Raw genomic sequence first — 16,473 nt, forward strand, 5'->3', positions numbered from 1 at the left:
CCTGAAGTTTCCTAAAGTCCTTGGTTTTTGCTTCTAATTCAGCCTTTAGGGGTTTCTGTCCTTTCCTGAGTTGATATCCTTCATATCTCAGGTCTTCAACTTCTCTTTTAAATACATCAATTTGTTCTCGAAGAAACTTAATCGTATCTTCACATGATTGAGAACATGAATGAGAACATGACACTTCATTGACCGGAAGGTTTACAGAACTCTTTAAAGCGTCAAGCTCTTCAATTACATCAGCAATACTAAGACGATTGAGATCTTTTGTCTTCTTGATGACAGCTACATTCATATCCCACGATTTCGGAAGAGAATTCAATAGCTTTTTGTTTATCTCGGACTTAGTCAAGAAGATCCCGGCTATATTCATCTTAGTAGTGAGTGTAGTAAACCGCTGCAACTGAGTTTCGAGCGTTTCTCCAGGGACATAATCGAAAAAGTTGAAATTTTGTCTTAACATATCCTGACGACTTTCTTTCATGTTTTCAACTCCCTCGTAGACCTTAAAATCAATAATAAAAAACTAGAAGCTAAAATAAAAATTAAACGTCAAATTTAAAATGGCTCTTTTTTTTTTAAGTCAACCTTAAAAGTCAAATTAAAAAAAATCAAACTCAAAAGTCAAACTTGAAAAGTCAAACTTAAAAGTCAAACCGAAAGGCTAAATTTGAAATTTTAAAAGCTAAACGAAAAAGTCAAAGTTTAAAATGAAAGGTCAAACTTGGAAGTCAAAACCAAAACTTGAAATAAAAAGTCAAAAATAAAATTCAAAAATTAAAATTATTATTATTATTATTATTATTTATTTTTTTTATTTTTTTTTTACTTTGGATGAAAAAGGAATTTAAAATTAAAAGAAATTGAGTTTTTGGGTTAAAAGTGTCAAATTTTCGAAAGTAGGTGCGAAAAAGACGGGTTATATTTTAATTTTTGAAGGAATAGAACAAGGAATCAGCTAGTTGAGTTAGTTAAAGCGCAGGCTTGAAGACTTTGAGGTTGTGGGTTCGAAACCTTGCACCCTCAAAATGGCGCCCCTATTTTAATTTGAAGCTGACTGCTGCTTAGCTGCTATCCGAGCCAAGCCGCTAAACCGAGCCGCAACTTACGTCCACCGAGCCGACGCCGTTCTCCAAGCCGAGACCGCAAGCACCGGCCGCAAATATCCGGCGACTGTGAACAATTTCCGGCCGTGAACTCCAAAACCCTAGCCGCCGACGACGAGAAACCCTAGCCGGAAACACGAACTCCGCCGCCGGCCGTGAACTGTTTCCGGCAGTAAGCTCCGACCGAAAACCCTTCAAGATTACGTGAAAAACAACGATTTTTCGACTTTGAAGCTCCAAAACTCGATCAAAAACCCATTTTTATGAAAAATACGAAGAACAAACCTCCCTTATTTTTGCGAGATCTATCCAAAAACACAAAAATATTTCGAAAATAAGATCAAATAATGCCCCAAAATAGAGTTTACGGCCCAAGAACTCGATGTTTACGGCCGTAAGCTTAGACCGTAAACACAGAATATTCCATTTTTGGATGAAACAATAAATCCTTTTGATTGATACAACTTGGCTATGATACCAATTGTAAAGTCCCAAACTGCCCGTGTATCAGTCAGATCCGTTTGATGGTGCGGAATCCCAATCAAACGGATGATGTCAAATCAAATAGAAGAAAAGAAGAAGAAGAATATGATGAATCTCTGTATGAATTGATTAGAATTAAAGTTCCTTACATAAAAGATTCACACACATACGTTTCTCTCTCTCTCTGGCCGTAAACTCCTTCTAGTTCATCAATCACTACTCCTCACCCTAACACCTTTATTTATACTTGAATATGGGTCGGACAAAACAAATGGGCCGTAAATGAGTTTACGGTCGTAAGGTGTTTACGGCCGTAAACTCAGCCGTAAACTAGGCCATAAATTCATAAATATTACAGAGAAATATAATTGCCCAGAAAAGTAAAGTATAAACCATATTTTGACCTAACATTTACACGATAACGTTTTTGAGTTACACAATCATGTTTTTCTGCTAACTTCCTGAAACAACAATTACTTCACTAAATCGACTCATAACGCTTGTTTTTTTTCCTCATTCAATGATCATGTAAGACTTTGTGTTGTCCTGATCTGAGGACGCACACATTTTTGAAAAGGTTTTTAGATGAATTTCTGGCATTTTATGATGTTGCCAAAATGTTTCCTGGCGATTTAGGAAGATCCGAAGACTACCTATCGATAAATTAGTTTAGTTTATTTATTTTTACTATTTAGATTTCATATTTAATATTTTATTCATTCTTATCCATTTCTGACTAAAACCCCTAGATTTATGTTTCACAAAGATTTGACTTATTTTGCATTTACTCGTTAGCCTGGTTTTTGACTTGTGATTATATCTAGGTTTATCATTTTTATTCTTAATAAAAGTTTGATTTAAATTCGTTTTGTTGGATAATCTGATTTAGGGTTTAATCATTTCGGTTAAACAATTGTTGAAATCCGTAATCGTTTTAATTAACTAGTTAATAAATAACAAGTATAAGATTGGTTCTGCAATGATATTTCTGGTATATACTACTTTTAACATGTTTTACATTTCTAATCTTATGAGAAGTATTGAACTATACTATATGAATTTTACACACCTCTTAATGTTGTTTTTTCTGATTTAATTAAGAGTTACTTGCTTAAGTTAGTAAAAACATAGGTTTAACTCAAAGAGTTTCTTTTAGTTAAATAATTTGGTAGAAGAATATTGTTTGAGATTGTTATTGATTTTTAGTACATGTTAGGAAGGAACACATTTTAAATAATCAAGCTGTCAAATTATATGTAGGATTAGGAGAGTAATCACATTTATATTTTGAGTTTTCTTAAGTTTATTTTATACAGCTTAACTTTCTATGTATTTATTATTTTATGTTTTATAATCCATACCCATTCATTTTCTATTTGGACTAGTGATTGTACTATATAAAAGATATTAACTTTTAGGATGTGTCCATGTGGAATTAGCCATGCTTTTCATGTCCTACACTTTAAGGCAACCAAGTAAAGAACTTTAATATTTGTAAGTTTAATGCACTTAATAAATTGGTGATCTTGTTGGGACCCAATATTACTAATTGTTTTTTACAAAAAATTTTACGCACATGTACCGTGCTTGATTTTGATCCAGAAATTGAGAAAACTACAAGGAAGATAAAGAAAAGCGAAGCTTCATAAGCAACGGATGAATTGTACTTGTAGTTTGACACACCTAACAATAATGGTAGTTGTAGTTTGCATGCAATGATTGTTTTATTTTTGTAAAATTTGTTTGCAAGTGGTAATGAAATGTAGTTTCCATTAAACATTGTGATTTTGTTTTAAAGTTAATACATTTGTAAATACTTATGAGCAAGAAAAATTACAAAAAAGAAACACTTATAAGAAAAAAAAACAATTATAAGACAAGAAAAAACTTAAAAAGTTGCATGCAATGGTTGTTTATTCTTTTGGTAAATTTTGTTTGCATTAAATGATAACTTTCTTTTGTTGTATATGTGGTTTGCATTAAACATCATGATTTTGTTTTAAAGTTAATATATTTGAAAATACTTATAAGCAAGAAAACTACAAAAAAAAATACTTAACAAGTTCGAAAAGGACATGAAAAATAATTTTAGAAAACGATAAGGGTCAGGTGGACAATATTTGGACATTTGTTTATTAGTTAGATGAGTCTGCCACTAAAAACGAACTTAACCAACGCAAACAAGGACAAAAAGGACAAGAAAGGCAATTTTAGGAAATCATAGAGATCATGCGAAAAATATTTGGACATTTGTTTATTAGTTGCATGAGTCTACGACTATAAACGAATTTAATGAACAAAAATAAGATGTTGTTTGTGTTCATTCATTAATGTTTGCCAAACAAATAACGAATATGAATGGATAAACCAACGAATGTTTTACTATTCATGTTTATTCATTTAAGAAATTACTTTGTTTATGTTCGTTTGTTCGTTTATGTTCCTAAACATGCTAAACGAACATAAATAAATGAAGATAAACAAACAAAATTGAACATATATGAACATAAATAAACATATAATATAGTAACGTGACCAAACATAAGTGAACATATATAAACATAAATAAACTTATGTGTTAGGGTGCAAAGTCACGCTTGGATGAGGCTAGCTTTACCCAATTGTATGTGTAACGAGTTGCCTTTCCTTTATAAGGAAGTGAGTGACACTTATTTTATGTAAGGAACCATTTTGGAGTGTTAAACTAGAGAGAGAAACTTTGTATAAACCCATTTGTAGATTTTTTCTAGATCTAATAAGAGCTTACAAAGATTTATTTACTCCTTGTGTTCTTGATTTCATATGATGCTTCACTAGATCTTTCGTATTCCGCACACGCCATCATGATCAAAACCTCTACAATTGGTATTAGAGCCGGTGTTCTCGATTGGATCAAGAATTGATCCGTAATGGCTATCTTGATTTGGTGATTCATTTTTTGATCATTGATCTTCGTGATTTGGAGAGTTTGGATTCTAGAAATCGAATTCATCTTTGATTCTATTAAAAATTCGATTTTCTTTACTAGAATTCAAGTTTTTTTTTACTTTCTCTCTCTAGAAAACTCATTCAAAATCACTTTCTCTTTCTAGAAATTTTCAAGTTCTTGCAATTATGGAGAAATGGATGACACATAGTAAAGATTCTCAAGGCGAATACACTTTTGAATCTCTTCTTTATTGTTTGATTGTTGGATTGAAACGTGAAGAGGAACTCGTTGTAAATGGAGAAAAGAATGAAGATAGAGAATTAATTGGTTGTCCAGTTCATCAAACCAAAGATTAGATTGATCGTTTGGTTACAACATATCAAGAGAGACGAACAAATAAGAAAAAATGAGAAGTCATAAAAGGAATTTCTCTTGCTTAATGCAAATATAGAAAAAATAAACTTGAATTTTATGCAAATTATCGTAAAGCTCAGGATCATGTTCTTGATGATGAGCATCGTGTTCTTGATGTTCTTGATGTTCATGATAAGAAAATTCAAGTTGATTCTCATGATGAAAAAGTATTTCGCTCGATTGGAGTTCAAACCGATGATATTTTGTGTTCATGTGATTTATTTGAAGGAATGATTCCTTATCGGAAGCCGGTGGTTCAAGAAATTCTCAAGTATCGAACTCCAAAAGATTTGATTCAAACTCACAAAGTTGAAGTTATGGAAAGTGGGTTTGTTCTTGAAATCAATTCTTCAAGATGCAAAAAGATGAGAAAGAAAAAGAAGAAGAAGATCTATTGTAAAAACAAGCGGGTTTACTCATAAAAATCGTCAAATGTTGTGAAGCCGAAATCCGTTAAACAAATTTGGGTTCCGAAGCAACAATTTCCAAAGGTTGCATTAAATTTGAAGTCAAAACCCAAATGTGTTGGTGGTTCTTTTGAAAATGTTCTTGGATCGTTGAAGAACACGAAGAACGGATTGTACATTTCACATAATGGGTGGTACAATGTTCAATTTGGAGATTTTCTCATTCCAACAAAAGAACCAAGATCTTCTAAATTCGATTTGTTCATTGAAAACGGAACTCGATTTGTCAAAAATGTAACTCAAATTCTCAAATGGATTCCAAAATGCTTTTGATTACGATTCGTGCTTTACATTTTAGATTTTTTGATCGTTTTGTTTCGTTGGATCTAATCCGTTTTTACCCCATTGTTGATCCAATTATTTTTTAGATCAAGCCCAAAACAAACATTAATTTTGTTTTGATTAAATCTTGAGCCCAATCAATTTTTATTTGTTGTTCATCAATTCAAACAAAGCCCAATTTCAATTGATCGATAATGTTCATGATCCATTTCTTGTGATGAAAATGATAATTCGATCACAATGTTTTCTTTTAAGCCCAATTAATTCTATCACTTTGATTAGATATAGTGGATTAAAATCATGTTGTTGTTCGTCAGTAGCATTGTACATATGCTATATCTGCTTGTACCTTTGGCTCGACTCTTAATAGTTTCTTTATCTGATTGTTCTTCAGTTCATGATTAGATTATTTTCACATTAGTTTCGAAATCGAAATCTAATATCAATTTGAGTAAAGTAGAGTCGTGATTTCGATTAGTGTTGATTGGAATTGAAAATGAAAGTTTCTTACATAAGGTCGAACAAGTGGTTTTCGCTAAGAAAAAACTGATTTCGGTTTGTTATCGACAGTCATCGATTGAAATAAGTATCGATGTCGATTATATATTGTTAAGAATCGACTGAGAAGGATGTGTGCTAATCAAAAGCGAAGATCTCCATTGATTTATTTCAAAGGCCTGGTGAATTGGAATTGATTTGAAAGTTGACATTTTGGAGTCAAAGTTCGAACGATTGATTTTGGTATATTGCATTAGGTTGTGTTCAAAGTTCTTTGTAAAAGTTTCGAAATCTGGAGGTGTCAATGGTCCCTTATTGAATTTTGGGTTTGAAATCGATTGGCATCGAAACCTTGAAGTCGAGCATTGAAATGTCTATAGGGAAGTTTGTATACTGATGTAATTATCGATTGTCAGACTTATTTGGGTTGCAAATGTTGAATATTTTTGGAATCAATTGCAATTGAAGTCGGTTTTGTGAAGTCGATTTGGTTCCGTCGAGTCTTAGGATTTTGCCTTTTGATGTTGAAGAACTGATGAGGTCGATGATATTCTGGTATTACTCAAGGATGATCTATTGATGTTTGGAAGTCGATTGAATGAAGTAACGAAACCTTGTTCCATTGATTTTGAATGTGAAGTCTTCGAAGATTTGGGAATTGATGTTGGCTAACGAAGCTTTTGATGGTTAATGTTGCGAAGCGTGGTTGTATAAGCGAAGCATGTTAATACTTCGTTTTCTGATTAAGGAAGGGAATAAGAAGGATTTCGTACGAAGGGTGCAGTTGATTACGTACAAAGGGAAGAAGAAATATTAAAAGTTTTGAACATGGTCCTTCAACTTTCGAATGTTTAACACCTTTTAATAAACATTTGAAAGATGGTAAACCTTTCATATGTTTTGAAGGATGCAGAAGTTTCGAATTTAGTCCCTAAACTTTCCATAGTTTATCACTTTTTCCAAGTTTTGGTACCAAGGGATAAAAGCTTAGTTAGTTTTGAAGGGAAATAAAGAATTTTCGAAATCATCCCCTGGAGTTTCGAAAAATTCGCAGTTTTTGCCCATTTTCGAAAATGGACTATTTTTGCTGAGAATTTGAAGAAAATACATTTTAAGCCCCTGCAGTTTGTGTGAATTTATATTTTTTGCCCATTTTTGTAAATGGGATAGAGTTTCGCATATTAAGCTGTTTTTGACTCAATTGGTCCCTACATAATTCAGAAAATGACAAATTTTACCCGCTTTTTGAAAAATCTTGCAACTTCACCAAAAAATCAAAAAATTTCACATATTGGAATTTTTTGAGGCTTTTTCGTGATTGTTTTTCCATGCAAGATTTTGGTGATTCATTTTTGGAACACATCAATGGGAGTATTGTATTGTTCATTCCTCGGGCGCTTCTCACCCTTAATGGGTTTTATAATCATTTTTTGATTATAAAAAGGGGGAGAATGATGGGTATTCGAAGCGGGTTTCTCGAATATTCATTTGCAGATTTGAAGACTGGTGTTAATTCGGGGGGGGGGGGGGGGGAGGAGTTTTGGTCTTGATCGCGCTAGGTCATTGGAGACTGAAGTCGGGGCATCTAATCCTAACTTTGAGGGGGGAAATGTTAGGGTGCAAAGTCACGCTTGAATGAGACTTTATCCACTTGTGTGTGTAATGAGTTGTATATCATTTATAAGGAAGTGAGTGACGCTTATTTTATGTAAGGAACCATTTTGAAGTGTTAGACTAGAGAGAGAAACTTTGTACAAACCCATTTGTATATATTTTTTCTAGATCTAATAAGAGCTTACAAAGATTTATTTACTCCTTGTGTTCTTGATTTTACATGATGATTCACTAGATCTTTCATATTTCATACATGCCCTCATGATCAAAACCTCTACATTATGTTGACGAACATTAATGAACTTAGAAGAAACAAATGTTTATGAACATAAATGAACGAACAAATCCATTTTCCATGTTTGTTTGTTTAACTAACCACACGAGAACTTTTGTTCATGTTAACAAACTTCCCGCCAAACAAATCATGAACGGTTCGTTGAACTTTGGGTTGGTTTATAACTCCATAGATTATCTAGGGTGATTTGGAATGTCACGTAGGCCAAGAGACCATGTGGGACGAATAATGTCTTCAAATGGAAGACATTAACCAAAAAATTAGGCATACAAGTTTTTGAAAGCATTTGGGCTAAACGGATATGTATTTCAATAGTTGTTCTCATGATTTGTAAAACTACACGAACCAATATCATAACTTTGTCTATGAAAAACAACTAAAAACAATTTTATAAATAAAGGAAGGACTTACTACCCTTATAAAATATTATAAACTTAATTAAACATAAATATAAATTTTAAAACAAGACTTGCCGAGGGATTAGTTGATCCTCGAACTTGAAATTTTAATGGAATTTAACGGACGATTTAAAAAGTACAGAGGCTTCTTTCGATTAAATACATATGTTCTGGGGCCCAAGTGCAACATGCCCATAGATTTAAAATAACAGTCGACACTTCTGGACCCACACTTGCTTACACGGTGACGCAATTGCATCCTGCATGAAACTCTCGGTTTCCGTGGAAAATGTGGACTGCTGTTTATAACCGACTCTGTGTATTGTATATAAATATAGATTCATCGATTGTTGGATACGAAAACCTTCACAGTTAAGCAACAATCACATTATAATAAACGATCTCTTCTCTCTTTGAATCTTCCATCTTGATCATGGCCGAAAACGCTATTACAGTTTACAATCAACCAGAGGTTCGTGTTTTCTAATGTTTAACCGTAGTTTATGCTATTGTGTATTTATTTTTAAATGAATTATTTTAGCATGTATGTTTAGTTTGGGACTTTGATTCCATTTCGATTCATTTGTTACAAAGATAAAAAATCGTTGCTGGTTGCCCCTAAGCGTCGGTGAAAAAGAAAGTGATTAGATGAAATTAAGTGTTAGTAACATAAAAAGAATATATGAGAAATTGTTTGCATTCTTTTGATCCTTCCAAAATTTAGGATAATTCAAAGTAATTAAAGGCATATGTGGTTTTCGTGATGCTAAATTTATGAACTTATAAATCGACTAAAATAAATACACTTTTCTATCTTCTAATATTCTACACCAATATTATTGATGCTACATATTCTCACATAATTGCTACAAAGCTAAACAAAAGATTACATTAGAGACTCTTTTAGGTGATTTTGTTGATTCGCTGTGTGTTTATAATATGGTTTATAATGATTCATGCCTGAAATCTAGTGAAGTTGTTCATCATGATATTTTGCAAACTAATTGTGTACTATTTGATGGAAAATACCTTTCATTGATTTGTTATATTGCGTGCTTGAGTGATGGAAACATATTTCTTGATACCAAAAAGTCAAGAACACTTAATATGATCCTTTCAGAAATGCATTTAATATCGATTTCTTCTTTTTGTTACCAAAGGCTCAAACCGAACAAGAGAAGTTAAAGTACCTAACTTTCGTCCAAGAAGCAGCAAAGCATGCAGCTCCATACGCATCAAAAGCCTATGATTACGCTAAAGAAAACAGCGGTTCACTCAAACCAGGCGTAGAGGCAATAGAAGGCACTCTCAAAACCGTTATTAGCCCTGCATGTGATACATTCCATAACGTCCCTGGTGAAGTACTCAAGTTTGTTGATCGAAAGGTAATCATCATCTTCTCCTTCTCTTTTCCTCCAAATATCATTACATCAATCTTGTTAATATATCACCAAAAAGATTTGAAATTTATGAACATGGTTACAGGTTGATGAGTCTGTTGCAAAAGCCATGTCTACTAATGTCGCGAAGGACATCAAGAACCATGGAGTTGTTGAAACAGCATCTGGGCTTGCAAAATCGGCTTACACGAAGCTAGAGCCGAGTGCAAAAGAGCTGTTGGTGAAATATGAGCCAGTTGCAGAGCAACAAGCAGCTTCAGCTTGGCATTCTCTTAATAAAATGCCATTGTTTCGTAGTGTGGCTAAGGTGGTTATACCAGCAGCGGCGTTCTTGTCTGAAAAGTACAATGAGACTGTTCAGCAAACAGCGGAGGACGGATACCAGGTTTCTTCATATCTGCCATTGGTGCCTACTGAGAAGATTGCTAAGGTGTTCAAGTCTCCGGAGCAAGAAGCAGAATTTGAACCAGAACCAGTTGTTCATGGTGGAGAAGAAGGAGCTGTTGTGGCGCATTGATTATAACATTATATATTATTGGTTGTGGTTTATTTGGCAATTAATATTTCTCGTTTTCTGTCAAGTTTACCTGAAATGAGATACACGATCGAGTGATGGTTGACAATTTTAATGTAGGTTTTGAATGTAATTTGGGTTATTATTATTATTATTATTATTATTATTATTATTATTATTATTATTATTATTATTATTACGTATGTACATGTGGGATAATATTTTGATAAATCACTGCAGAAATAAAGTCATTTTTCCGGCACACGCACACGTACTACTTGCACGTTCCTTCGAATTAGCTTTTTTCAATAAAATTAGGAGGAAACAAAGTTTTCCTAAGAAACTTTCGAAAAATTTCCGAGGAGGTTCTTTTGGAGCGGCGGACACGGAAATTTCTACTATAGTTGCACCTTATATAATAAGGAACTGCATGTAGTTAGTTGCGACTTAATAAGGAATTGCATACATCTTTTTTTGTGGGTGCACTTTAATAAAAAGAAGAGAAAACTACATGGTCCCTATGGTTTGGTGTATGTTTCGTTCCTAGAAATTTTTTTTAATTCAGATCATCCCCATATCTTTAAATTTTTACCCGCCTAGACCCTTACTTTACTTTCCGTCTGATTTGGGGTTAGGAACACCTCACATGAGTGGCATGCTAGGGGCATTTTTGTCCTTTCATAATTCAACAGACTTAAAACTACTTCTTTTTCCTTCTTTTTTCAATCGGTGCTTCCATTTCTCGACTTCTACTCCATTTCTCTTGCATCGTGAAGATTGAAGATCCATAAAATTTATTATGGCGAAATGCAATTGTGGAGCTATAGGGATTATACGAACTTCAGGGACAAAGAGAAACCCTGGTATGTCATTTTATGCATGCCCTTTAGAAGTATCGAGTTATCAATTTTTTTTTGGTAATTTTCTATTTTAACCCTAGTTTGTGCTAATTGAGGCTATTGAAAACTTCAAGGCCCAAGAAGTGGATTTATTTCGTGGGTAGATGAAGAAAACCATAAGCATGAGGCTGAAAGCCAAAATCTTGTGCTTGAAATCCATAATGAAGAACTTCAAATCCAAAATCGTGACCTTGAAATCCAGAATGAAGAACTTGAAATCCAAAATCGGAACTTCAAAATGTTGTTAATTGTCAGTTGGGTTTTGTCTTTTGGGATAATTGTTTACAAGTTGTAGTATTAGGTATATCAGTAGTAGTTTTTGGTTGAAGATCATCAAATGCCAGGGTAATATTAGCATCTTTGTATTGCTGCATTTTAATGAAAGGTTATATTTTGGTACACTTAATAGTTGCATGTTGTTGTCTTACAATGGATTATTACCATCTTGTATTGCTGCAATTGGGAGAGAAAGGGTAAATATTTGGTATATTCATAGCTCCACCGCAAATTGTATCTTTTAGTACTTTTCATTCAACATATGACCAATAAACATGCCAAATGAAATGACCAAAAACAAATGTCAAAGTACCAATAATTCATCCATTAGATAACATTAAAACAAAAGCATTACATTAGAGTTTAACCAAAAAAAAATGTCAAAGTACCAACATTAATTGTTTTGGTGATACAAAACACAAAACAGTTTAACCAAAATACAAACATCACATGACATAAGAGTTTTGTAACATCCCAAGTTCAGAAGCAAGAGTTCAAGGGTGAAATGTGAATTTAGGGGGTGGACTCGGCGAGTGGGTGTGTTTACTCGTCGAGTCGGAGTGGGATTCTGGTCGCGAGTTAAGTGACCAACTCGCCGAGTCGGCAGCTGGACTCGATGAGTTGGTGCTGAGTAGAGAAAACCCTAATCTTTGGGTTTTCACCCTATTTAAAGGATGTTATGTCCTCCCCTCAGCCTCCTTAGCACCCTTTGAGATCCAAAAAACCCTAAACTCGTGTGTGTGAGGCCTTGGAGGGAGATTGAAGCTTTAGAAGTTAATTCTAGTGGAAGAAACTTGAAGATCAAAAGGCTTGCATCAAGAGAGTGGTGTGGATCTAGAATCTACTTCAGTTTGGGCACATTTTGGAGGTAATAAGTTGTTACCTTCACTCTTTTGCATCTAGATCTATTCATGGATAAGATTTGGGGCCATTTTGGTATGTTTAAGATCTATTTTAGGTTTGGAGATTAGATCTGAGGTTGCTACTCCAGATCTAGACTTGTGTTGGTCTAGAATGTCATAAAGCATCAGTCAGTGAGTTGTTGGTGAAGCCTCTTGTCTTAAACCTTAGCCCTAGATTGATTTGGACCTTTAACTCCTCGGTTTCATGTAAAGTTTGCAACTTTATGTGTGGGTTAGACTATAGAAGAGTTGATCTATGGATTGGAGCCCCTTTATGGATCGAAAAGCCACTGTATGGATTAAGAAATGGAGACACACGACGAGTCACATGGGTGTACTCGACGAGTTGTATGAACATGTGTATGGACTCAACGAGTTGGAAGAACAACTCAACGAGTCTGTTGAAGATTTCCTTGGACTCGGCGAATCTGTTCTTGGACTCGACGAGTCTGGTCGTGGAACCCTAACCTCTTCTGGTTAAGCCTCGAATCGGCGAGTCGAGGGACAACTCTATGAGTTGAGCAGGATGAGACTTGGAGATCGAGGACTCGACGAGTCTTGGGGTGTTATGGGAGTTTCTGAGTATGGGAACTCGACGAGTCGACGGGTTGACTCGGCGAGTAGAATCAACCAGGAAGGTTGAATTTGACTGAGGACTTTGACTTTGACCAAGAGTTGACCAGTTGACTTCCAAGGGTATTTTGGTAATTTTGGAATTGGTTCTTTGGTAGTGTTCTGTGGTGAAGTTCGTGTCAGTGGTCGGAGCAGCTTGGTCTTATCTCTTCAGTCGGCAATTGCAGGTGAGTTCTCCTCACTATATCAACAGGGTCTATGGCACCAAGGCCGACCCTTTATGATTTACATCCTAGCTTAGGATGGTTGCTATGTTATTGCTATGTTAGATTACATCTTGGGTTAGGATGGTTGCTATGTTATTGCTATGTTAGATTACATCCTGGCTTAGGATGGTTGTTATGTTAGATTACATCCTGGATTAGGATGGTTGCTATGTTATTGCTATGTTAGATTACATCCTGGCTTAGGATGGTTGCTATGTTATTGCTATGTTAGATTACATCCTGGCTTAGGATGGTTGCTATGTTATTGCTATGTTAGATTACATCCTGGCTTAGGATGGTTGCTATGTTATTGATCGGTTAGATCGGTATCCTGGTTATATGATGGTTGCCATGTTAGTGATCTGTTAGATATGTATGTTTACTTGTTATATGTATGTGCACATCTGTTGGGTTTTGAGCAATCTAACACTCCTAAGTGTACATGCAACCCTAAATACCTTGGATCTATGTTTTCTCTATTGTACATGCCAATATCAACTTTCCAAGGTATTGTTCTATTCTAGCATACAAAACTTTGAATAACACAAGTTAGAATAACATACCTTTTGTTGGTGCTTGTCTTCATGAAGCTTGAGTGCCTAGTGCCCCAAGTGTGAAACCTCAAATGGTTCACACAACACCATAAGCACTTGGAATAACTTAAAGAGAAATTAGAACACTTCAAGAATCGGCTTGCCCTCCATGCATATCATAGTCACCGATTTTCCCAAGCAAGAGATCATTATATAGTGTGTTACAATTAGGGTAAACCCTAATTGTCATGGCTATCCATTTCCATGGATCCATGGGTTCAAATACACCATGGAGCATCCATGGAGCATCCAATGGGTTTTAGCTCAACTTGATAATCCATGGAGCATTAGCCCACTATATAAGTATGGATGATTTACACAATCAACCCATATATTTAATTAGTCTTCTTTTGATCACATAATTAATTCTAAATTAATTATTGATCAATACTAATTAAATAATCTTATTAATATATTAGAACTTATAATATATTAATAAACCTTAAAGTGTTATTTCTCTCATTTTAGTCTATCCAAGTGCATGATGTCATGCAACCCAAATGGACCATGCCGGGTCGGGTCAAGTCTTACCAATTATAGTTATGGACTTAGACATTAATCCAACAGTTTATTGGTTTGGGGAAGGGTTGAGGCAGGTCCTGCTGAGTGCTGTAGTGCCAAGACACCCCGGCCGGACCGGGTAGACTGCAGCCCCGGCCCGGGTAAATCTAGTCAGGCCAAAGGCCCAGCGAGTGGTCCGGATAGGCCGAAGGCCCCGAGGAGGGCTGTCCAGACGTGCCGATGGCTCGGAGAGCGGTCCAGATAGGCGGAGGATCGGGAGTCGGTCCAGTGAGACAGATGGCTCATTATACATGTTGTTTTCTATTTTCTTATATGTTTATATGATATGATTATATCTGTATGGCGTTGGTATTTTGGGGGTAACTCACTAAGCTTTCTAACTTACATTTATCGATTATTGTTTCAGGTATTCTGATGATCGCGGGAAGGAGAAGGCGTAATCGTGCACCTCCTTACATTTTCATGATTGATTCTGGGGATGATCTGATGTTTATATTATTTTGAAAGTAAAATGTAATAACTTAATGGTTTTAAATGTTTTAAAAAGTTTTAAATTGGCTTGAATTCTATGGATGTTACAGGTTGGTATCAGAGCCTTGGTTTGAGTGAATTGGAGGAACACTCATGTGAATCCAATCTCAAATCAAGGAAAGATTTTAAAATGATTTCTAAAATGGTTTTCAAATGATAAAGGAGGATGTAGTGTACGATCAGCCAGAGCTCGCGGATAGACCCCAAAATACCATATAGTATTTGATTATGTAATATGTTAGAACAACATGCTGGTACTAGGTTAGGGATCTTCAGGAATTGAATGATAGAATTGCTTGATTACATGATACCTGATAGCCTAGGGTTTTACTTATATGAAATTGACATCGTTACTCTAGTTGCTTAGTATATGCATCACGATTGTACATAATTAAGATCTTATAGCCTGAGAATGTTTGGTTTGGCTTTATTTCCTGTGCCTTGTCTGGTTGTGGGCTTAGAGTAGGACTGAGTATTTGAAAGTCTGTAGGGTCCAACGTTATGTATGGTTAGCATATATGAGGGTTGCAGGGTTGGTGGAAGTTTCATCGGTGGGTTGTGAGAGGCTGTGAGGCAAGTTATGAGATGTTTAGCATTCCTCTAGGAGTGGGGTTTGAGCGCTCGCTATGATTATGTATATTGTTAGGGCATTGTGATGATACTTGAGACAAATATGGGTAGGTTTGGAAGGTAGTATGGACCCGTACTACTGAAAGCACGGGACAGTACGCGAAGCAAGGAAGTCACAACCCCTAGGGTTTGGTTGGGAATTGGTTCTTGTCACTATATGGGTTATCAGAGATCTTTCTGGTATATTACCAGAATGGTGGTTACGAGGCATCTTGAGACCGGATCCAGGTTTGGATCGGGAGCTGGCAGCCAGGATAGGCCAGCATTGTCAGAGGACCGTGTTAGTGAGATCACCCTAGAGGAGGTGATCGGGGTTGTACGGGAATAGTTTTTGGGAATGTTTCAATCTATTAAGACCGCCATGTTTGAGTATTTCGACGAGCACTATGCAACCATTGCCGAGACGGCTGCCGCAACAGCTTCAACAACTGTAACAAGGGCAGGGAGAGGAGTTGGACAAGATTTCCAGAACCAGGGCTTGTTATTGGTGCATAATCTGATGAGCAGAGGGATACATTTATCTGGGAGCAGGAAGATGACCTGTACTCGTTATATTTCCACGGGTTGAGCGGGAGAGACTAACTTGTGGGTTTCTAGATTGAGGCTCAGGGGTTTTGCTCAAGATCGGGATGTGCGTCGCAGGGACACTGGAAAAGAGTGATGAGTATGTTCAGCTGGGGTTTTGCAGCTGGAAGTTGAATGGCTAATTGATGAATTGGATTGTCATTTGGTAGGGCATGGATTGTGCCCTCTTAGTTTTTCAAGCTCGAAGGAGTGAGCAGAGTTATGACCCGGGGGCACGTTGTTTTCCAGCTTGGGGTCAGTCGGTTGCAGAGGTTGGTAACATTATTTCAACGCCGGTGAGCGTAGGTGGGTTGTCT

General features: G+C 35.7%; 1 protein-coding gene across 1 annotated transcript; it reads left to right on the forward strand.

Annotated features, from left to right (window-relative positions):
* The first annotated feature begins 8,815 nt into the window (after positions 1-8,815).
* LOC145074479 (stress-related protein-like) lies at positions 8,816-10,578 on the forward strand. Its single transcript, XM_079020846.1, has 3 exons — positions 8,816-8,958; positions 9,647-9,871; positions 9,972-10,578. Exons 1-3 carry the CDS (start codon positions 8,920-8,922, stop codon positions 10,401-10,403), a joined length of 696 nt encoding a protein of 231 aa, XP_078876972.1. The 5' UTR covers positions 8,816-8,919; the 3' UTR covers positions 10,404-10,578.
* The last annotated feature ends 5,895 nt before the right edge of the window (positions 10,579-16,473 follow it).

Source organism: Lactuca serriola, chromosome 9 (assembly GCF_051521515.1).
Source record: "Lactuca serriola cultivar US96UC23 chromosome 9, Lser_US96UC23_V15, whole genome shotgun sequence".
In the NCBI taxonomy this organism is placed as follows: Eukaryota; Viridiplantae; Streptophyta; class Magnoliopsida; order Asterales; family Asteraceae; genus Lactuca; species Lactuca serriola.